Raw genomic sequence first — 22,760 nt, 5'->3', positions numbered from 1 at the left:
ATGACGTTGATGAGTTGTCCAACAACTTTAGATCGGAAGGACTTGCTCCTCAAGACCCGGAGTACTCTTTATTTACATATTACGAAGGATCTTCTTCTTACAACGACGAGTACTGTTCACCACAACCTCTCAGCACCGTCGCCAGAGTCCAGCCGCATCCAGATTATCCCCCGTACTCTTGGTGGCAGAGGGTCAGTAATTCTTAAAGTGGTGGTGATGTCTCTCTCGACGACGGCGCTACGTGGCAGTATGGCTCACTGGGAGTGGGCTTCTGATTGTCTCCGGGGGGACGAAGGCAAAACTACCACTTGAAACTCTGGTCTGGCCGCCGTGATACCACATCTCCCTGCCTGCCGAAACCATCGCCGAGCTCCGAACCCTCTGTCCCCATCATCCACGTACCAAGTTACGCTCGTAGGTCATCATATTCGTTTCCCTCAAATAGTTCATAAGCCCTTATTTCACATTCTTTAATTTTCTATCCATACGATGGTTCCCTCAAATGATTCTTGCCGGAGTTTTTAGACTCAAGGTCTCCGGGGAAGTGCCCTATGATTTACATGTACTACATAAACTCCATTGTTGAGCGATACAAATCCGATTTCTCGAGGAGAGTAGCGTTCACGGAGGTCCATAGGAACTTCATCGGCGATGTAGGTTCGATTCGGAGGGCTAGCTTCCGATTTTCTCGAGGGTTGGGGTTTGATCAAGTACTCACCTTCGCTCTATTTTTATTTTTCTTACTTTGTCAGCATTTTGGATCTTTAACTCAATTGGTTTTGGTTCATTCACAAATTGGTGAATAATTTTTTTTTGTTGCTTTATTGAATTAAATTTCTAATGGACTGCAAATTACTTGTAAAAATAGTTTGGCAATGTATGTGAATATCAGATAATTTAAAGCATCTACAAACAATTGAAATATGAAACTAGTGAATTGACTTGGTATTAAATTTGTAAGAGTATGTAGACAGATATTACTTCAGTCTTCATAATTTTCACCACTAATTTATGCAGTACGTTTTTTACATAGCTGATCCCCTTTCATCTAACCAAGTTTGCATCTAACTTCTGTATTCAAATTGGGGAAACATTGGCGTGTATCAAGAAAAAAGCATGTTTAGAATTTGTTTTGGAATACTTTTGGAATAAAGCAAGTTAGAATTCTTTTTCAAACATGTAGCTGTGAATGTAATTAGCTATTGAAATATGAATTCTTAGATATATGTTTGTGTTATGATACTATAATTACTAGTATCACGCTTTGATGAAAATACTTTAAAGGTGCGAATCTCATCAAACCAATGTCAACATATTATGTCATTTGATAAGATATATGTCAATAAATCGTGTCATTTGTTGAAATAATGTCAATAAATCATCAAATAAATCCAAATTTACTGATATATATATATATATATATATATAAACAGATCGTGTCGTTTATGGACATATATATATATATATATATATATATATATATATATATATATATATATATCGTGTCGTTTATTGACATATATGTCAACAAAGTGTGTCATTTTTTAAATCATTCACAAATTGTATCTCTCAAAATTACTTTTTTTTTAAATTACATGAGTTAAAAATATCTTATACAATACAAGTCCGGTGAAAGCTTGCTACTCGGGCTACGTGAAACATAATAAGTGAATATGATAAAACATGAAAATTATGTCAATAAATCGTGTCATTTGTCGACATATATGTCACAAAATTATTTCATTTGTTGACATTGTTGACATATATATGTCAAGAAATCGTCAAACAAGTCTAAATTTGTTGACATATACGAGATTCATAGAAAACAAATAGAGAAAAAAGAAGAAGATGGTAAAATTGTACACAATATATTATCTCTTTTGAAATTTATTAATAGTTGTCCAAATTATGATTTTGATTGATTATGGGATTTTTTTTTTTAGAAGATTCTTTGGGATTGTGCCATGAGAGAAATTATTGTAGGAGGTAAATTTAAAAGAAAATAACCAAATTTGTCATTATATTGGGCTTTATTAATAGAAAACTTGTGGACCAAGCAAACCTTTTCTTCTTTTGGGTTTCCTTTTTTCTTTCTTCCATTTACATATCAGTCCCTGAAAAAACCCATATTTCGAGAAGTCTCCAGGTTAGACGAATCTGCGTCTGTGGCGATGTCGGAATCGCGACATCGTCGCGAGATCGGACGGTGCGGCTTTGGACGCCGGACGCCTCCGACGCGCGGCGCTACTCCGCCGCCAAGATCCTGCTTGGCCACACGAGTTTCGTTGGTCCGGTGGCTTGGATTTCGCCCACAGAGGATATGCCGGCCGGCGGGATCATCTCCGGCGGAATGGACACGCTGGTCATTGTTTGGGACCTCAGGACCGGCGACCCGGTGCAGACGCTGAAGGGGCACCAGCTTCAGGTCACCGGCTTTGCTGTGGACGGCGGCGACATTGTGTCCTCGTCTGTTGATTGGTGAGTTTTCTGTTTGATTCCCGGCGTTTATGAAATATTTTTTATTACCTTGTATTGGTTGAGGTTCATTTGATGCAAATTTGACATTTGGAGGACTGAAAGGGGAGTGGATTGGGAAGAAGAAACAGTAGTGTTTTTGTAACATAGTGATATATTCTGATGATACGCTGCAGTGATGCATTGTGTTAAAGATTTGATTTGAGCATGAGAATCTTGGCTTCAAGTTGTTACGAGCTTTGGTAGATGAAGGAAAACTCGTTGTAGGCTTAGATTATTTTATTAGTAAATATAACAATAGTATCTTATGCTTGTGAGTTTTTTGTTGGAGTCATTGCAAGCATACTGCTAGTCTGTCTTCTCAACGTTCTCACTTTTTTAAGACTAGAGAATGGCATTGCCTCATTTGTATATAAATGGACGAATCTGTTTTTGATTTTTTTTTGGGTGTTTCGTTTGATTGGAAATTACAAACCTGTAATCTCTTTATTGTATTTGAAATAGTACTCTAAAACGGTGGAGAAAAGGTCAAGTTGTTGAATCCTGGGAAGGTCACAAATCACCTATCCAAGCAGTTATTAAGTTACCTTCAGGCGAGCTTGCCTCAGGTAATTTTCATATAATTAGTAGTTTTAAACTTTCAACAATGTATTGCTAATTTCTTTAAGGGTATAAGCTATAAGAACATCCATTGGAGTTGTTGAAGCTATACATCCTCGTCATTCTTATGTTCAATTTTAGGTTCAAGCGATACAACTATTAACATTTGGAAAGGCAAGGCATGCACACGTACCTTGGCGGGGCATTCAGGTTCGGTTGTTAAATTTTAGTTTCGAACATTTCCGCGTAGTACATATATTAGGTTTAAACAAAATTTTATTGCTTGCTCGAATCCAAATAACCAATGAAAAAATGAAAAAGTTAATATAGAAAGGCGACATTTGGATTTGGGCGATGGTAGGAATTGAATTCTGTTTCCGCTTGCATTTTAGTGAAAGACACCGAGCTCATCACTGATGTTTGACTCATTTTATGGAAGTGCATTGATTAGATTACACTTTTTTGGCTCCCTCAATAAGTGTAAACCATATTTTACTCTGTTGTCTGAAATAAATTGTCATCTGAAAGTATACATGTATGTGGTTGCAGACACTGTCCGAGGATTGGCAGTGATGTCTGATATTGGAATTCTTTCAGCATCACATGATGGGTTAGAATTTCTTACTTTTCTCAGCTTTCGAACTTTTTCTTTTGGTGCGAAGTGCATCCCTAATGATGTTAATACAATGTTTTTATAACAACTCAAGCTTTATATGGTGACAATGATGCAGTTCCGTTAGGTTATGGGCTTTGACGGGTGAAGTATTATTGGAGATGGTTGGTCATACGTCCATTGTCTATTCAGTTGATTCACACGAGTCTGGCCTTATAGTCAGTGGTAGTGAAGATCGTTTTGCAAAGATATGGAAAGGTAAAGCTTTCTATCTCAACCTCATAGTCATTTTGCACTGAAGGGATAGTTTCTAAATTTCTCTCCTGCTTCCAGTTTATGTGCTTATTTCTCACAGTTATATGATTTATCAAACGTATGCTATTTATTTTACGCCAAGACTTACAATTCTTTGGTTGTCATTAGAAAGCTTATGAATACCTATAAGTTTGGATCTGATGGATTTTATTTAGTTTTGTTTGGATGAAGCTGAGGCGTAAAGCATTGTGCTAATAGAAAAAAAAATAAAAAACTGTTTGGTTTTTAATCTTTTCTAGTCTCATCAATTTAAAATAGGCAGAGTATAACTTTTAAAGCGCCCGAGATATTTATTAATCATTAGTATAACTTTTGTGCATTTGGGTGCTCCGGTATCAGTTTTACTTCACAGGGCATTAGTTTTTGTCCAAATTTTTTAATGCTTGCAACATGAATTTCATTTTAGTTTATAACCTGGAGTTTTAATCAAATTGTTCAGATGGGGTATGCGTTCAGAGCATAGAACACCCCGGCTGTGTTTGGGATGCCAAATTCTTGGAAAATGGGGATATTGTGACTGCGTGTTCAGATGGAGTTGCACGTGTTTGGACAACGAATCATGATAAGATTGCTGATCCAGTAGATCTCGAGTCATATGCATCGCTGCTTTCTCAATACAAATTGAGCCGGTACGATTCAAAGCTTATCTACCAGTTTGAGTTATTAATCTACTAGCCTAATATTGTCTGAGATTTTGGTTTTGTCATATCAATCTACTGTCATGGCTTGCCTGCATTCTCTCTCAAACAAAATCCACCTTCATAATTTTTTCGTTGCCTTTCATAAAATATCAACTACCCCCTCAAATAAGACTTCTCTTGAGCCTTTACTTCCTCTTTTTTAGCTGTCTGGTTTTCACTTTGTGGCTTTTTTTCAGAAAGAAAGTTGGAGGACTAAAACTGGAAGATCTACCCGGGCTCGATGCTTTGCAAATTCCAGGTAATACTGATAGTTTTAATTTTTCATTTTCTGGCAACATTGAGCTTAGAATGCTGTACTGATCAAAAGGTTACTCATTGTAATTTTTTTAGTGATAGTCTTAAGATTATAGATGAGGTTACGAATTACAATTTATGTTCATATAACTTCCAAAAGCAATTCAGGCTACCATAACTTAATGTAGCCTCGTGTGTTCGTGGAGTCGTATTAACTTCCTTGTTCTTGAACTCGTTGATTATTATTCACGTGTTCAAACATTATGATATACAGGCTCCAGTGATGGTCAGACAAAAGTTGTTAGAGAAGGGGACAACGGTGTGGCATATGCTTGGAATTTGAGAGAACAAAAGTGGGATAAAGTAATTATCTTTTTTTTTTTTGAAACGAGAACATCATTCTATTAAAACCATGCGAAAACCGATTACATGAGTGGCGGGGGATGTCGCGGTCGGAGAAGCCGCTCGACTTGAGGGACTCGACGGCGGCGAGGATTCCGGCAACAGCGTCGGAGGTGGGGAGGTTTCTGGGGTCGATGTCGGGGCGGATAATGCCGACGGTTTTGAGGTACCGGATGTTTTCGCGGTGGGAGGTCCGGAACTTGATGAAGTGAGACGGAGAGGAAATCGGGTTGTGAAACGCCGGGGAAGAGAAGTGGTCAAGCGATGAAGAAGATGAGACCATCATTTTTTTCAAAAAAATTCACTATGGATATGTGGTCTTAGTTGAAAGGTGGTGGTTTTTCGCGTGGGTCTTTGAGAGTGGATAAGGGATATTTCTCTCTCTCTCTCTCTCTCTCTCTCTCTCTCTTTTTTCGCATGGAAGCATTTAGTCCGGGGAAGATATAGGCTGTCTAGTTCTATAACTTCTATTAGACATATTTGCTAAATAGTCCAAAGGTCAAGAAGGGAAGACTAGATAAGTACGTTTTGCATGCCTTTCCATTAATATATATATTTTATTTTTATTTATACTCGCGTAATTTATCTTTCGTTGCGACCTGTATGAATTTATTTATATTAAAATAAAACAAATATAGGAAAAGTACGTATTGGCATTGTATATGATAAGATGGTAAAAATGATGGGATTGGGAGAGTAATAATGGAGGCATATATTAATTTCTCTGTAGTCCCCTATTTCCGGGCCTTACACTTCTCTCGGGTGTTTTCAAGAGAAGATGGAGGATTGATATTTTTCTTGTTGTTGTTGTTGCTGCATAGAAGCATGTAGTGTACAGGGGCTGTGAACCTTAAGCGGTGATCATCGGGTTGATAGAAGAAATGAAAATAATTCAATAGAATTTCTCCTATGAAATCGAAAACGTGCAAATAATAAAAAAATAAAGTCAAACACAACCGATCTTTGGCTGCGTTAGTTCATTCATTGAGTCATTCGTTGTATCTACATTCTTGAAATTTTAACAGTTCAACTTTGTTCAAGACAAGGTTACACTAATGGTACTACTACTACTAACGTTCTATATCAACAAAATGAGCAAAGAGAAGATTGGTCAACTACAATTAACAAACACAAACACAACCGATCTTTGGCTGCGTTAGTTCAATATTCATTGAGTCGAAACAAATCTAACCGGGTCGTGGATGAATAGTGGGGGCCGTGTATATTCATCATGTTGGACTTGGTGGCGGAGTTATAGAAAAAAACGCTGTCTGTGCGTGCGGCCTTCTTCAGCTTATGAACAATTACGTGGTGGTATTTATTTAATCATCATATACTTTAATTTTTTAATACTTCAGCTTATTAAAATGAAATAAAAAGAATACTTCATTGATATTGATCAAGAAAGGAATGATATATGAGAGGTTGAGCACATCCCAACTAGGTTGGCACCCACTCAACTCTCAGCATTTAACATTCAGTTTGTATTTACAATTACAACCATATATCCAATGGAATGGAAACAAACAATATCAAAAAATAATTAGCTAACTAATGAGGGAAAAAGAGCCGGTGGGCCTTGGTGTTCTCGGCTTTCTTGTTCTTGAGAACCTTTGCGATCCTTTCCTTCACAGTCGTGCATGTCTTTGACTTTGTCTTTGTTGTCTTCTTGGCTTCGCGAAGCTTTTCCAAGAGCACCTTCATGCTCTTCCCGGGTCGTTCTTGCCCTCTCATCGCCGTTGACTTGTTCTTCGCCTTATCCTCTGCATCGCAACGCTCTTTCCACAGCAACAGCTTCTTCATTCATACACTTCCCGGGTCCTACTCGTCCTTGCGTTGACTTCTCATCCTCGTCGTGGTTGCTTGTAACGCAAGAATACTCCGCTGCAATTGAAGAAAACTCTTCGCTCAACAACAGGTCGTGTTCGTCCCGAACGCTCTTCTTGAACTCGTCACTGAAGAGGAACTCCTCGTCCAACTCTGGATAATCACTCCACAAATCATCCATCGCACCATAGCTATTAACGAACTAGGATCAATCTGCAATCAATATTCTCCAAAATTAATCGAGAATTAGGGTTTAAGCTGCTAGCTTACGAGTTAAAGACTAATGCGGAAATATTTAGGGTTTTGTATTCGGGTTGATTACAATCATGTATCACAGTAAATGTGGGTAAATTAATTAAGGAATTGCTTACGTACGTTGATTGATCGAGTCTGTCTCTTCGCCGCTAAATGATCGACTTTCGTTGCTCAGTTTGCTTGATTCCCTTCAAGAAATCACTAGTAGGGTTTCAGCTTGTGATTTGTTATATGAGAGTAAATCAGGTAAGTTAAGTCGGTGGCAAAGTGTAATTAATGTAATATACGCAGCTCCGAATACAACTTCTAGTTGCTCATTTCTCGCCACGTGGTATATGTACGCGTATATATGATATCCAAATATTATTTCCTTCTTCAAAGTAACAATACATGATATGATAATATAATAATATTTTGAACCAAATACATAATAAGACAATACGATAAGATTAACCGTCCTATTAATGGAATATAAATTATACATTTATTAATGGAATATAAATTATACATTTATTAAGAAGCCTCAGTATGTCTTGGGTGATTAATTTACTTTAGGTCTATACTTATACATTATAGAATAAAGTTAATAATTTTTTTTAATAAAATGAAATTTTGGCTAGAATTTTAAATTAAACTAGATAATTAGCTAATTGTAATAAATTCTTCGTCATTTTATTAAGATATTATAAGAATATTTTTTAAAAAATATTAGGAATAAATATTAGAAAAATTCGTTATATATTTCTTTAATTATCTATATGGCACGTTAAATTTAAATATTAGAATATGAATAATCCAAATAAGGGTACTAAATAATGTCGCATATAATACAAATTCTATAATGCTTCAATACAACTTACTTGAATTTAAAAAATAAATTTACATTACTAATAATCTAACAATAAAAATGCTAAATATATATGATAAAATATTAGAAACTCGTGCGATTCTCCATGACATTCATACATGTCACAAGGTTTGTTAGACGCCATTTTCGGAGTCTGATTCTCAAAGATATATGATATACAAACTTCAACGATGGGTATAATACGACTCCGATAGAGTTGATTTTTAATGATATTTTGTTGCTTGTAATAACTTATGCATAGTCTAAATTTCTCATGGCTCTAGTACTATTAAAGAAGCTATCCACAATCTTATTAAAGTTGGTTAGCTGGTTGATTCCAACAAGGTTTGGTGACACGAGATTTCTAATTCTATCTGGTTGAGGCGGAAACTATTAATTAGTGAGAAGCATTGACACGGCTGGTTCTTCTGCGGAGAATATCTTATTGAAATTGCTCAAACTAATTTTGACGAAGCTATTTCCTATAAAAATATATATAAATAAAGATTAATAAGATAAATTTCTTTCATAATTGAACAAGTAAATAAATGCATCGGTAATTATTATTTCTAAATTAGAATATTCAATGGATGAGCATTTTTAGATTAATTCTATACGATGCTTATAATATAATTAAATAACATCGGAAAATCCAAACGGTTAATAGATATCATTGAATGAATGGGCATATTATGATAAATAAGTTATGGCATCAACCAACTAAAGGATTTTAATAAAGCATTATTCTACTACGTTGCCATATTGACATGTCACAAAATTTATCAACTAGCATATATGGAAAAATATAATTTTTTTCTCAAATACTAATTGACTTGAAGAATTAGTACTTAGTTCTCGTACCAACCCAAAAAAAGGGAATTGCATTTACAGATATGCCTTGTATCCTTTCATTGTACCAAGAGATGCTTTGAACAAGTTGGTAGTTCAATTTTATTTTATTTTATTTTTTTTCGTTTTGTGCTATTTATGAGAACTTTTTTACCATGTTAAACAAAATAGATTGATCATTGACCTTATAAAAAAACAGTGTGCTATGTAAAACAAAAAATAAAACTAATAAATTATCACTAATGGTACAACTCTTTTTGGATATTTGAAGAGTGACCTAATTAATATTAATGTCGATATTTGGGGAGTGCGTATAAAATCTAATCTAAAATTGGATATATGAAAAAAAAATTACACATTCTGTAATAAATATTTTTGACTTATTGAAAATTTATATAAATGGTGGAATTTTGAGGGGGAACGAATCCTAATGATTTGAGTAGTATGTATATGGATAACTTTTTAAAATTGGCTTATACATAGTAAATTGTTTTTCTAAGGTGAATGCAGATTGCAAAATATGAGGTTCAGGAACATCGAATGTAAAATTTATCGGACCTTTCTATTAAAAGAACATTATTACTTTATGTTTAGGGGAAAAAAAATCCTATTTATCCTCTTAAGTTGTGCATCTATTTGTGTGTCTTTTGAGCATACTATTTATTACTTAAGTCTCCCTAGAAATAGTTATTTAGTAACTCAGATACATCCTTTCGGTTAAGTCAGAGATCTCTCGGTTTCGCTTCATATATCTTTTTTCTTCTTCTTCTTCTTCTGCTTTTTGAGCTGCGGTTTCTGTTTGGCTGTTTCGTATGATATATTTTTCGAAGATTTTACATTGCTGATTCAGTATTTGGATCAGAAATGTGACACGCTGATATGAGAGAGAGAGAGAAGGCGAGAGACTACTGATTATAACAGAATGATCTCATAATGAAATCTTACATTGGAAAATACGAGATTGCAGAACAAAAAGCTAGGGAGACAGAGATAATCAAGAAAGAAATAGAAACAGCAATTACGAAACAAACTAAACATGCATAGCTAGAAATTACGAAATAAAACGAAAAATTAGATTATTCTTCGATCATATTTAATCCGATACGTGGTTGAGCTTGAGGTTTCTAATCCTGCAATGGAAAACAATAAAATAATAAGTACGTGAAGCCACAAAATTAGTGGTTTGTAAATAGATTCTAGTAATTAATTAAATACATGAAACGAAAAAAAAAATAATAAAAATAAAAACGCTCGCTTCAGTTAGTTATTGTATATATCAAATAAGGATGTGTTTTCCAGGAACTAATAAGAGTAAACACGAATGTGTTTTTGAATAGATTTTTAAATTTATTTTTAGGAAGGCTTTTTGTTTTTGTTAACAGATTCTTATCGGTATATAAGTGAGAAGCCAGTGCTGATTTAGCCATTAGTAAACTTTAGATTTGGGAAGCACTATCGTGGGACAAAAATCTGGGCCTGTTGTGTGGATGGGAAAAAGTAGTTGTAAATGGTTTGACTAGAAAAAAAAAAAAGAAAAAAAAAAGAAAAAAAAAGAGAACTCTTATATTTGACTACCATGCATGGTATACCTCTTTTTACCACCCACCGGTGGTCTTGTACTTTGAGCGGAATTTGGTTGGACTCGATAAGCTTAATATCTTCGACGACGAGCTCATAGTGCACCTTAACCTCATCGGCAGTTTTCCCGCCAACGGCTCTTGCAACCTTGACCCAACGGTCAGGGGTTTCCTTGTCGAACAAGGGAAGAGCACGCTCGAAGGCCTTGTTTTGCTTGTCGGTCCATGACGGCATTGTAGAGGAAGCCATATGTGTTTTGAGCTTGTGAGAGATGGGAAGAAGATAATAAGAACGGGAATAGTGAAAAGGAAAAAAGAGTTTCAAAGAGGATATTAGAAGTGTGAGTGATGGTTTGAATGAAAAATAAAAGAATGTAAGGCTTGCTTTTTATAAGGGGAAAAGAGCGAGGGGTGAGGTGAGATGTGACTAGTTGTCACGGATGTGCCTTGTTAAATTTTTATGACTTTTGAAAAAAAAAATGTAAGGCAAAAATGCTCAAAGTTTGCTATAATCGATATTTATACTCATTTTTTTTCTTGGGCAAAAATACCCGATGTTACAAATTTAGTTACGTGTAAATACTTTTGCCATTAAAATTTATGTTTGAACTTAACAGTCCAAGTAGTTACGGCGCTACTAAATAGTAACATGTGATATTTTTGTAAAAAAAAAAAAGAATTAGTATATAAGGTTGGTCTAAACATTTAATATTTTTGCCGCTATTATTAGTTATTTGTCTCCTTATTAGGAACCACAAATTTTGACGAAGCTATTTCCTATAAAAATATATATAAATAAAGATTAATAAGCGAAATTTCTTTCATAATTGAACAAGTAAATAAAAGCATCGGTAATTATTATTTTTAAATAGAATATTCAAAGGATGAGTATTTTTGGATAAATTTTATACGATGCTTGTAACATAATTAAATAACATCGGAAAATCCAAACGGTTAATAAATATCATTAAATTAATGGGCATATTATGATAAATAAGTTATGGCATCAACCAACTATAGGAGTTAGTGCTGATTGAGCCATTAATAAGCTTTGGATTTGGGAAGCACTATCGTGGGACAAAAATCTGGGCTTGTTATTTAGATGGGAAAAAGTAGTTGTAAATCGTTTGACTAGAAAAAAAAAAAAAAAAAAAAAAAAAAGAGAACTCTTCTATTTGACAACCATGCATGATATACCTCTTTTTACCACCGGTGGTCTTGTACTTTGGGAGCGGAATTTGGTTGGACTCGGTAAACTTAATATCTTCGACGAGGAGCTCACGGTGCACCTTAACCTCATCGGCAGTTTTCCCGTCAACGGCTCTTGCAACCTTGACCCAACGGTCAGGGGTTTCCTTGTCGAACAAGGCAAGAGCACGCTCGAAGGCCTTGTTTTGCTTGTCGGTCCATGACGGCATTGTGGAGGAAGCCGTATGTTTTTTGAGCTTGTGAGAAATGGGAAGAAGATTATAAGAACCGGAATAGTGAAAAGGAAAAAAGAGTTTCAAAGAGGATATTAGAACTTTGCCTAAGTGTGAGTGATGGTTTGAATGAAAAATAAAAGAATGCAAGGCTTTCTTTTTATAAGGGGAAACGAGTGAGGGGTGAGGTGGGATGTGGCTAGTTGTCACGGATGTGCCTTGTTAAATTTTTATGACATTTGAAAAAAAAATGACGGCAAAAATGCTCAAAGTTTGCTATAATCGATATTTATACTCATTTTTTTTCTTGGGCAAAAATACCCGATGTTACAAATTTAGTTACGTGTAAATACTTTTGCCATTAAAATTTATGTTTGAACTTAACAGTCCAAGTAGTTACGGCGCTACTAAATAGTAACATGTGATATTTTTGTAAAAAAAAATAGAATTAGTATATAAGGTTGGTCTAAACATTTAATATTTTTGCCGCTATTATTAGTTATTTGTCTCCTTATTAGGAACCACAAATTTTGACGAAGCTATTTCCTATAAAAATATATATAAATAAAGATTAATAAGAGAAATTTCTTTCATAATTGAACAAGTAAATAAAAGCATCGGTAATTATTATTTTTAAATAGAATATTCAAAGGATGAGTATTTTTGGATAAATTCTATACGATGCTTGTAACATAATTAAATAACATCGGAAAATCCAAACGGTTAATAAATATCATTAAATTAATGGGCATATTATGATAAATAAGTTATGGCATCAACCAACTATAGGAGTTAGTGCTGATTGAGCCATTAATAAGCTTTGGATTTGGGAAGCACTATCGTGGGACAAAAATCTGGGCTTGTTATTTAGATGGGAAAAAGTAGTTGTAAATCGTTTGACTAGAAAAAAAAAAAGAAAAAAAAAGAGAACTCTTCTATTTGACAACCATGCATGATATACCTCTTTTTACCACCGGTGGTCTTGTACTTTGGGAGCGGAATTTGGTTGGACTCGGTAAACTTAATATCTTCGACGAGGAGCTCACGGTGCACCTTAACCTCATCGGCAGTTTTCCCGCCAACGGCTCTTGCAACCTTGACCCAACGGTCAGGGGTTTCCTTGTCGAACAAGGCAAGAGCACGCTCGAAGGCCTTGTTTTGCTTGTCGGTCCATGACGGCATTGTGGAGGAAGCCGTATGTTTTTTGAGCTTGTGAGAAATGGGAAGAAGATTATAAGAACCGGAATAGTGAAAAGGAAAAAAGAGTTTCAAAGAGGATATTAGAACTTTGTCTAAGTGTGAGTGATGGTTTGAATGAAAAATAAAAGAATGCAAGGCTTTCTTTTTATAAGGGGAAACGAGTGAGGGGTGAGGTGGGATGTGGCTAGTTGTCACGGATGTGCCTTGTTAAATTTTTATGACATTTGAAAAAAAAATGACGGCAAAAATGCTCAAAGTTTGCTATAATCGATATTTATACTCATTTTTTTTCTTGGGCAAAAATACCCGATGTTAATTTAGTTACGTATAAATATTTTTGCCATTAAAATTTATGTTTGAACTTAACGGTGCAAGTAGTTACGGCGCTACTAAATAGTAACATGTGGTATTTTTGTAAAAAAAAAAGAATTAGTATATAAGTATTGTTTGATCTAAACATTTAATATTTTTGCCGCTATTATTAGTTATTGGTCTCCTTATTAGGAACCACAAATTTTGACGAAGCTATTTCCTATAAAAATAAATATAAATAAAGATTAATAAGCGAAATTTCTTTAATAATTGAACAAGTAAATAAATGCATCGGTAATTATTATTTTTAAATAGAATATTAAAAAGGATGAGCATGTTTGGATAAATTCTATACGATGCTTGTAACATAATTAAATAACATCGGAAAATCCAAACGGTTAATAAATATCATTAAATGAATGGGCATATTATGATATATAAGTTATAGCATCAATCAACTATAGGAGTTAGTGCTGATTGAGCCATTAGTAAGCTTTGGATTTGGGAAGCACTATCGTGGGACAAAAATCTGGGCTTGTTATTTAGATGGGAAAAAGTAGTTGTAAATCGTTTGACTAGAAAAAAAAAAAAAAAAGAACTCTTATATTTGACAACCATGCATGGTATACCTCTTTTTACCACCCACCGGTGGTCTTGTACTTTGGGAGCGGAATTTGGTTGGACTCGATAAACTTAATATCTTCGACGAGGAGCTCACAGTGCACCTTAACCTCATCGGCAGTTTTCCCGCCAACGGATCTTGCAACCTTGACCCAATGGTCAGGGGTTTCCTTGTCGAACAAGGCAAGAGCACGCTCGAAGGCCTTGTTTTGCTTGTCGGTCCATGACGGCATTGTGGAGGAAGCCATTTGTGTTTTGAGCTTGATACAGAGATGGGAAGATATATATATATATACATATATATATATACATATATATATAAGAACGGGAATAGTGTAATTGATAAAAGAGCTTCAAAGAGGATATTAGAACTTTGTCTAAGTGTGAGTGATGGTTTGAATGAAAAATAAAAGAATGCAAGGCTTGCTTTTTATAAGGGGAAAAGAGTGAGGGGTGAGGTGGGATGTGGCTAGTTGTCACGGATGTGCCTTGTTAAATTTTTATGACATTTGAAAAATAAAATGGCTGTAAAATTGCTCAAATTTACTCTAATCGATATTTATACTAATTTTTTTCTTGGGCAAAAATATCTCATGTTACAAATTTAGTTACGTATTAATACTTTCGCAGTTAAAATTTATGTTTGAACTTAACGGTGCAAGTAGTTACGGCGTTACTAAATAGTAACATTTGGTATTTTTACAAAAAAAAATATGAGTATATAAGTAGTGTTTTGTCAAAACATTTAATATTTTTGCCACTATTATTAGTTATTTGTCTCCTTAGGAACCACATTTCACTTGGGTGTTTATGAGTTGAAAGGGGGAAATGGGATATTTTATCTCTTTATTTTATTTTTTATTATTAGCATGGAAGCACGTACGAATAGTTAAGGACTAAGAAACGTTGTCTTGATCATTTTTCCATACTTGCAAAATAAAATCGGAAATAGTATAAGCATGTTCACGTTTTAGCATGCTTCCATTTTTTTTCTTTCTATTTTTTTTTACTGTTATTTGGACTCTTCTTTCATTGTGAACTATACCAGTTTATTTCTATCTAAAGAAACAAAACTACGTTTTGGCATATTTATTGTATATGATTATCTGTTGATGCAAACAAAAAAATTAAAATTTAAAATGATAAATAATCAGGTAGTAAAAACATGAATGTAAAAATGGAATAAAAATAATACTTCATTGATATTGATCAAGAAAGGAATGATATATGAGAGGTTGAGCACATCCCAACTAGGTTGGCACCCAGTCAACTCTCAACATTTAACATTCAGTTTGTATTTACAATTACAACCATATATCCAATGAAATGGAAACAAACAACACCAAAAAATCTTTTGAACCATATATCAAAATATTACTTCCTTCTTCAAAGTAACAATTACAACCATATATACAATGTATCAAGTATTACAACAAAATATTATTACATATTTTAGTCTTCAAATATTTTGTGAAGATTCTATTTCATTTGAAAATATTACATACAAAATATTATATAAAAAATATTACATACAAAATAGCTCAAATTTATAAAATATTATACATTAATAGCACAAATTCATAAAATATTATATATATATACAATTTTCTATTAAAAAAGATTATATACCTAATGTATTTTATTTATATATGTTTAAAAATTGAAAAATATATGTATATATTACATGTATATATTTTAAATATATTTTGCCATATTTTTTCCGTTCGGTTTTTCATCGGGTTGTCGTTTTTCCATGGAAAACGGCATTTGCAAACTGCAAACCGAATACCTTTTTTCACATTTTTTCCATTCGGTTTTCCATCGACTTGTCGATTTTCCGTGAATCAAGAAGCTCGGAACGGTAACGAAAATGACATTTTTTTTCCTTGCCTAGAACTACTAATTTTCAATGAACTATTATTAATTTTAACAAAGGTCGGATCTCGCTATCTACAAATGTGGTTTCTTGGGTCACGCAGTCAACTACTTTTTTTTTTTGTATTTTATGTCAGTGATTTAAAAAGTATTTTATGTTCTGTCTTCAGATAAACAGTCAAAACAACATAGGCGGGGTTAACAATGCAAGAAACCGTTTCTTTCAAGCTTTAGACCAACTCCACCCGAACGTCATTCTCACTGAATGGCGTCAGGGTGGAGTCCGACCATACCCTAATCCCACGCCAAAATGGCATGGGTGTTTAATTGATTTTAGTGTTGCGCCAAATATGGCGCAACACTATTCACTACACTAATTTTTTTTAGCCCTTGTAAAGTTTATAATTTATATATTTGCACTTATATATAAAATTATATCATATTTATCCTTAAATTATTCATATTTTATATTTTAAATTTATTTTCAAATACAACATTGATATTTAGTGTTTGAGAAAAACTAAAATGACATTAATAAATATTAAGTTTAGTTTATGTTAATTTGTATTTTGAATTATTTTATGCAGTAATATTTTATTATTAAATAATGAATAAGTGGTATAATTGGAAGATATGAAATAAATATAAGAGTATGGAAATAAAAAGAGAAAGTAAAAAAAAAAAAAAAAGAATATAAAAATAATATTTCAATTTGGTATAGATAAGAGTTGAAAATGGTGTAATCGGGTGAATGGAGTTGGTCTCAAACTTCGTACTCTCCGAACGAAACTCGCTCGCTCTGATCTTTCTTCTCTGCGTGTGTTTCCAAAGCTACGATCTCATCTCTATAGCCATGGAAATCTCGCTCGGATCTCGAACCGCCACAATTTCTTGCGTCTTCGGTTTTTCTTCGTCCTTCGAGCGCCGGAGATCTCTGATATCGCCGCCGAAGGCTGTGGCTTCCCGCGCAAAGTGCTCTCTCCAGCCACGCCCGGAGGCGAAACGTTTCGCGGTGGACATGGGAGAGAGGAAGAAAACGGCATCGATGGAGGAGCCGAAGGTGGCTACGAGGTCGATGAGTGGGATTTGCGACGAGATAGAGAAGCTTGTTTCGGGGAAGAGATACGAAGAAGCACTCGAGCTTTTCGGGGTTTTGGAGATCGCTGGCTGTAATGGAATCCGGACCAGTACTCTCGATTCACTGGTAAGGGCTTGCATCGGATTGAACTCCGTTAGAGGAGTGAAAAATCTCTCTGAATTCGTTTCCAGGACTGGCCTTGAATTGGATTTGCACATGAGGAAGAGGTTTCTTTATATGCACGTGAGGTGCGGGATGATGATCGACGCACGCAAACTGTTCCACGAATTGCCCGAGTGGGACTTGGTCTCATCCAACATGATGATCGCGGGCCTCGTGGATTCGAGGCACTTTGCCGAGGCGATCAGTCTGTTCCTCGTGATCCACGAGAAATTCTCCGAGATCGGAGCCCACACATTCACCCCCGTGATCCGAGCCTGCTCGGGCCTCGGAATCGTGACGATCGGACGGCAGATTCACTCCTGCGCGGTCAAGTCCAACGTGGTGGCCAACGCCTTCGTGGCCTGCGCTCTGATCAACATGTACAGCAAGTGCAACTCCATTAAAGAAGCTCGGCTCGTGTTCTCCAGGCTGGCGGAGAAGACAACGGTGGCTTGGACCTCGATCATCGCAGCGAACGCGCGCCACGAACACACCGAGGAAGCCCTGAGTTTGTACTACGAGATGAGAGACTCGGGCGTTAAAATCAACCAATTCACGTTCTCCATAGTTATCAAGATCTGCTCGAGGCTCGCCTCGCTGGCGCACGCCAAGCAAGTCCACGCCGACCTCGTGAGCCACGGCTACGGATTCGACCTCGTCGCCAACACCGCGCTCATCGACTTCTATGGAAAGTGGGGCAGCGCCGAGGACGCCCGCAACGTGTTCGACAAAATGCCGTTCAAGGACGTGATCACGTGGAACGCGATGATCGCCGCGTACGGCAACCACGGGCTCGGGAGCGAGGCCATCGACCTCTTCGAGAGGATGACGAGGGAGAACAACCGGAATATCATCCCCGACCACGTCACGTTCCTCGCGGTCCTCTCGGCTTGTTCCTACTCGGGCCTCTCCGATCAAGGCTGGGCGATCTTCGAGTCGATGAGCAGGGACCACAAGGTCAAGCCTCGGGCGATGCACTACGCGTGCATGATCGAGCTGCTCGGGAGAGAAGGCTGGTTGGAAGAAGCCCACGAGATGATACTGAAAGCCCCGTTCGAGCCCAAGATCAACATGTGGGAAGCGCTTCTCACCGCTTGCCGGGTCCACGGGGATTTGGAGCTCGGGAGAATCGCCGCCGAGAAGATCTACGGAATGGAGCCGGAATTGCTCAACGGCTATCTAGTCCTCTTGAACATATACAAGGCCACAGGAAAGGCAAAGGAAGCTTCTTCCGTGATTCGGACCCTGAAAAGGAAGGGTCTGAGGATTTTCCCGGCGTGCACTTGGATAGAGGTGAAGAAACAGGCTCACGTGTTTCGGTCTGGAGACAAGACCCATGCGGAAACCGAAAAAATCTACCGGAAACTCGAGGAACTGACGGCCGAGATCACAGAGCTCGGGTACGTCCCCGAGCGAGGCTCTGTGCTCGACGAACGCGAAGAACGGTCGTCGCATCAGAGCGAGAAACTCGCGATCTCGTTCGGGATCATCAGTACTTCCGACGGGACGCCGCTGCAGATCGTGCAGGGCCATCGGGTCAGCGGCGATTGCCACTCCGCGATCAAGTTGATCGCTTTGGTCGCCGGGAGAGAAATCGTTCTCAGGGGCGCTATTAGGTTTCACCATTTCAAAGATGGAGGTTGTTCTTGTGGAGATTATTGGTAATTTCTTTCAACAATTATACTACACCTTGTTTCATTTTACTTCTATTCTCCAGTTAGTATCATAAAGATGGGAATTGCTCTTGTGGAGATTATTGGTGACTTTCTTGTCTTTCTTTTTCAAGTACACAACTTTAATGTTAAGATTGTCCATTTAATCATAGCTCAATAGTAAATAAAAATTGGCCTACTCTTGTTATTAAGTTGTGAGTAAGTTTTATTTATTCTTTTATTGAGAGGTGATTTGAGAATTGCATGTAATCATCCTCATCGGCTTCAACGTTGTTTACATCGTCTTTGCTGAGCACATTTCCTCTCTTTTCTTGCCTCGCTTTCCACTTTTCCACTCTGTCTTTCCATTCGTCATTGGACTCATTGCTATAACTTTCTCTCTCTCCCTCAAATTCCTTACCAGCTACACATTCCAATCACAGCAACGCAATTAATTGAATGTCTATATATATATTTCTGATATCGATTAGGAAATCCAATTACCACTTCCTCCAACAGAGAAAGCGTGAACATTGGGCTGCCATTGCTGATTACTGTTATTATTGTTATGGTTGTCTCCACCGTCCTGATAAATAAATAATTATTTATAATTGCTCTGAAAATGTCTTCAAATAGATCTTCCGGAATTTTTTTTTTTTTTTACCGAGTCGTTGGCAAGAGGATTCTGATCTGAGTGATCAAGCTGAAGATGATTCTTAACTGGAAACTCATCGTCAAAATATTCTCCATCAAATTCGTCTTCATCATCCCCTGCGACCCTGGGACAACCTGAACAGGATAATAATAACTTAGGCCATCGAACTGGTAGTTCAATTTTATTTTATTTTATTATTATTATTATTATTTTTTCGTTTTGTGCTATTTATGAGAACTTTTTGACCATGTTAAACAAAATAGATTTATCATTGACCTTATAAAAAAACAGTGTGCTATGTAAAACAAAAAATAAAACTAATAAATTATCACTAATGGTACAACTTTTTTTGGATATTTGAAGAGTGACCTAATTAATATTAATGTCGATATTTGGGGAGTTCGTATAAAATCTAATCTAAAATTGGATATATAAAAAAAAAAAAATTACACATTCTGTAATAAATATTTTTGACTTATTGAAGATTTATATAAATGGTGGAATTTTGAGGGGGAACGAATCCTAATAATTTGAGTAATATTTATATGGATAACTTTTTAAAATTGGCTTATTCATAGTAAATTGTTTTTCTAAGGTGAATGCAGATTGCAAAATATGAGGTTGAGGGACATCGAATGTAAAATTTATCGGACCTTTCTATTAAAAGAACATTATTACTTTATGTTTAGGGGAAAAAAATCCTATTTATCCTCTAAGTTGTGCATCTATTTGTGTGTCTTTTGAGCATACTGTTTACTACTTAAGTCTCCCTAAAAATAGTTATTTAGTAACTCAAATACATCCTTTCGGTTAGGTCAGAGATCTCTCGGTTTCACTTCATATATCTTTTTTCTTCTTCTGCTTTTTGAGCTGTGATAGGTGCGTTAATCACGCGTAAACTCCTATCTCCCGAGCTTAAATCCAACGAGTTCTCAAGGATTTTGATTATCTCTAGAGTGTTTTTGATGGATTTTCAGGTCTATATGGGTTTTACTAGTGTTTGGGGTCTCAACATGGAAAAATATGCTAATCGGAGTCAAAACGGAGCAAAAACGAAGAAAAGAAGCGTCAAAAACATTTTTTGACAACTCCGCGCGCCGCGAGGTCCATTTCGCGCGCCACGCGGAGTGGGAATTTTGCAACAAAAAAGCCACAGAGTCCTACGCGCGAACCGCGCGGAAACAAAATGAAGGACCGCGCGGCGCGCGGTCATTCTGACAGGCTTCGTTTATTTCGATTTTTGTAGCGAATCTCAGCCATTGGATGAGATTGGAAGGCCTAGATTGCTCCGAAAACAAGTCCATTCAACCCTAAAAAGACCAATACTTTGAGAAGAAAAGGAGGCATGAGATTTTCAGATTCTATCAAGAACAACTTTTCATTTCTCTTAGTTTTTATTAGTTTTTCCAGAAAATTTCCAGCAGTTGTTCATACTTTGTAGCTCAAATTTGAAGACAAGGAATTAAGTTGCTGAGTTCTACCATTGCTACGACTTTAAAACAGTGTTCTATCCTCTAATCTCTATCTCTTACCTTTTTTTTTTATTCAAGTATGATGTCTTTTGTATCATTGTTCTTGTGTTCATCTTTGTGTATGTTCATTGTCATAGTCATCATTATGAACTAATTTCATGTAGGGCTATGGTGTAGTGGGTTCATTATGATGTAGGATTCAAGATATTAGAATTGTTAGGTTGTTGTTTTTCTCATCACTTTTTGCTTAATCCACAACTCATGCTTGTTTTATATATATTCAACTCTAATGCTTGAGAAAGATTAGGTTGTTGTGTTTTTGTGTGGGTTACTAGAATTCATTCCTAGACTAGATATAGCTAGGTTGTTCTAGACTCGTGATAATATTCTTGTTCTTTAATGCTAGCCGTGCTTGTTAGGAGTTGAGATCGAGAGATGATATTCCGGTATCGGTTTAGGTTGTTAGATGCTTGAGAGAGATCTATCAATTCGATTAAAGTGAGTATGAGTAGTGAAAAGTGTGAATTTCAATAGCTTATTTCTTTTCTTAATTCTGCGAATCCAAGTTGTTTTGTGAACCCATGAACCATAGTCCTTCCCTTTATCCAATAGAATTTTTGTGCATCAAGTTATTTAATTTTGTGACGTGTTAGTTAAATTTTGTGACAACAATCTTATCAAATATATTTAGTTCTATATTAGCTTGTGAATCTTGAATCTTCAATTTAGCTAGTCCTCGTGGGATCGACTCGTTCTTACGATTTATTACTATTACGACCACGTGCACTTGCGTGTGCGAGAAAATTCGCAACAAGTTTTTGGCGCCGTTGCCGGGGAGTAGTTCTAAATTGCAATTCGACTCATAAGCTTTTATTTGAACTTTCTTTTATTTTTGTTTTCTCATCTATTTTCGTGTTTCCTTGTGAAGGTGTATGCGAAAAGACGGTGAATCCAGCCTCCTACTGATCGATCCCGAAATCGAAAAGACGTGCAAACGAAACCGGAAGGAAAAACAACAAAGGATCGAGGGAGCAACAATGGCCGAGGAGCGACCTCTTCTCGACTACGTCCTACCTACCACAAATGGGTATCGTCCGGCCATTGTTAGTCCAGCCATTGAGAACCGGGGCTTCAAAATCAAAACCGGGATGATCAACATGATTCAACAAAACCAATTCGCTGGAGGCCCTACCGAAGACCCGAACGAGCACCTCGCCAACTTCAACGAGCTATGCGGCACATTCCACATCCAGAACATAAGCGTTGATGCAATCCGACTCCGCTTGTTCTCATTCTCCCTTCGCGACCGAGCGAAGATTTGGCTGCAATCCTTGCCCGCCGACTCCATCACCACTTGGGAAGAACTTTGTGCCAAATTCCTTGCAAAGTTCTTCCCGTTCGAGAAGACAGCCCGGTTGAAGAATGCGATCCACAGTTTCGGGCAATAGGAGGGGGAGTCTTTGCATGAGGCATGGGCGCGCTTTAAAGAAATGCTGAGGAAATGCCCTCACCATGGGATAGCCTTGCCGAACCTACTACAAACATTCTACAATGGTCTCCTCACCTCGACAAAGACCTTAGTTAACACCGCCGCGGGAGGCACGGTGCTAACTAAGA

At 36.5% G+C, this 22,760-nt stretch overlaps 2 protein-coding genes and 2 pseudogenes across 2 annotated transcripts; 3 read left to right on the top strand and 1 right to left on the bottom strand.

Annotated features, from left to right (window-relative positions):
* On the top strand, window positions 1–5,552 carry LOC149387487 (ubiquitin homeostasis protein lub1-like). The gene is made up of 11 exons (XM_089622165.1): window positions 1–295; window positions 526–657; window positions 2,112–2,478; window positions 2,980–3,083; window positions 3,217–3,285; window positions 3,625–3,685; window positions 3,807–3,946; window positions 4,443–4,632; window positions 4,881–4,942; window positions 5,213–5,301; window positions 5,373–5,552. Exons 1-11 carry the CDS (start codon window positions 1–3, stop codon window positions 5,550–5,552), a joined length of 1,689 nt encoding a protein of 562 aa, XP_089478291.1.
* An 11,323-nt stretch (window positions 5,553–16,875) lies between these two features.
* On the top strand, window positions 16,876–19,207 carry LOC149387486 (pentatricopeptide repeat-containing protein At5g50390, chloroplastic pseudogene; annotated as a pseudogene).
* Window positions 19,208–22,180: 2,973 nt separating this feature from the next.
* LOC149387485 (uncharacterized) lies at window positions 22,181–22,591 on the top strand. Its single transcript, XM_089622164.1, has one exon. It carries the CDS (start codon window positions 22,181–22,183, stop codon window positions 22,589–22,591), a length of 411 nt encoding a protein of 136 aa, XP_089478290.1.
* On the bottom strand, window positions 22,571–22,662 carry LOC149387484 (small nucleolar RNA R71; annotated as a pseudogene).
* Between the last annotated feature and the right edge of the window lie 98 nt (window positions 22,663–22,760).

The sequence above is a fragment of the Urtica dioica genome, chromosome 8 (assembly GCF_054948205.1).
Source record: "Urtica dioica subsp. dioica isolate 48M chromosome 8, U.dioica_male_clone48M_v1_H2, whole genome shotgun sequence".
Taxonomy (NCBI): domain Eukaryota; kingdom Viridiplantae; phylum Streptophyta; class Magnoliopsida; order Rosales; family Urticaceae; genus Urtica; species Urtica dioica.
Note: the sequence above shows the minus strand (reverse complement) of the source record. Positions and strands in the feature narration are given on the sequence as shown.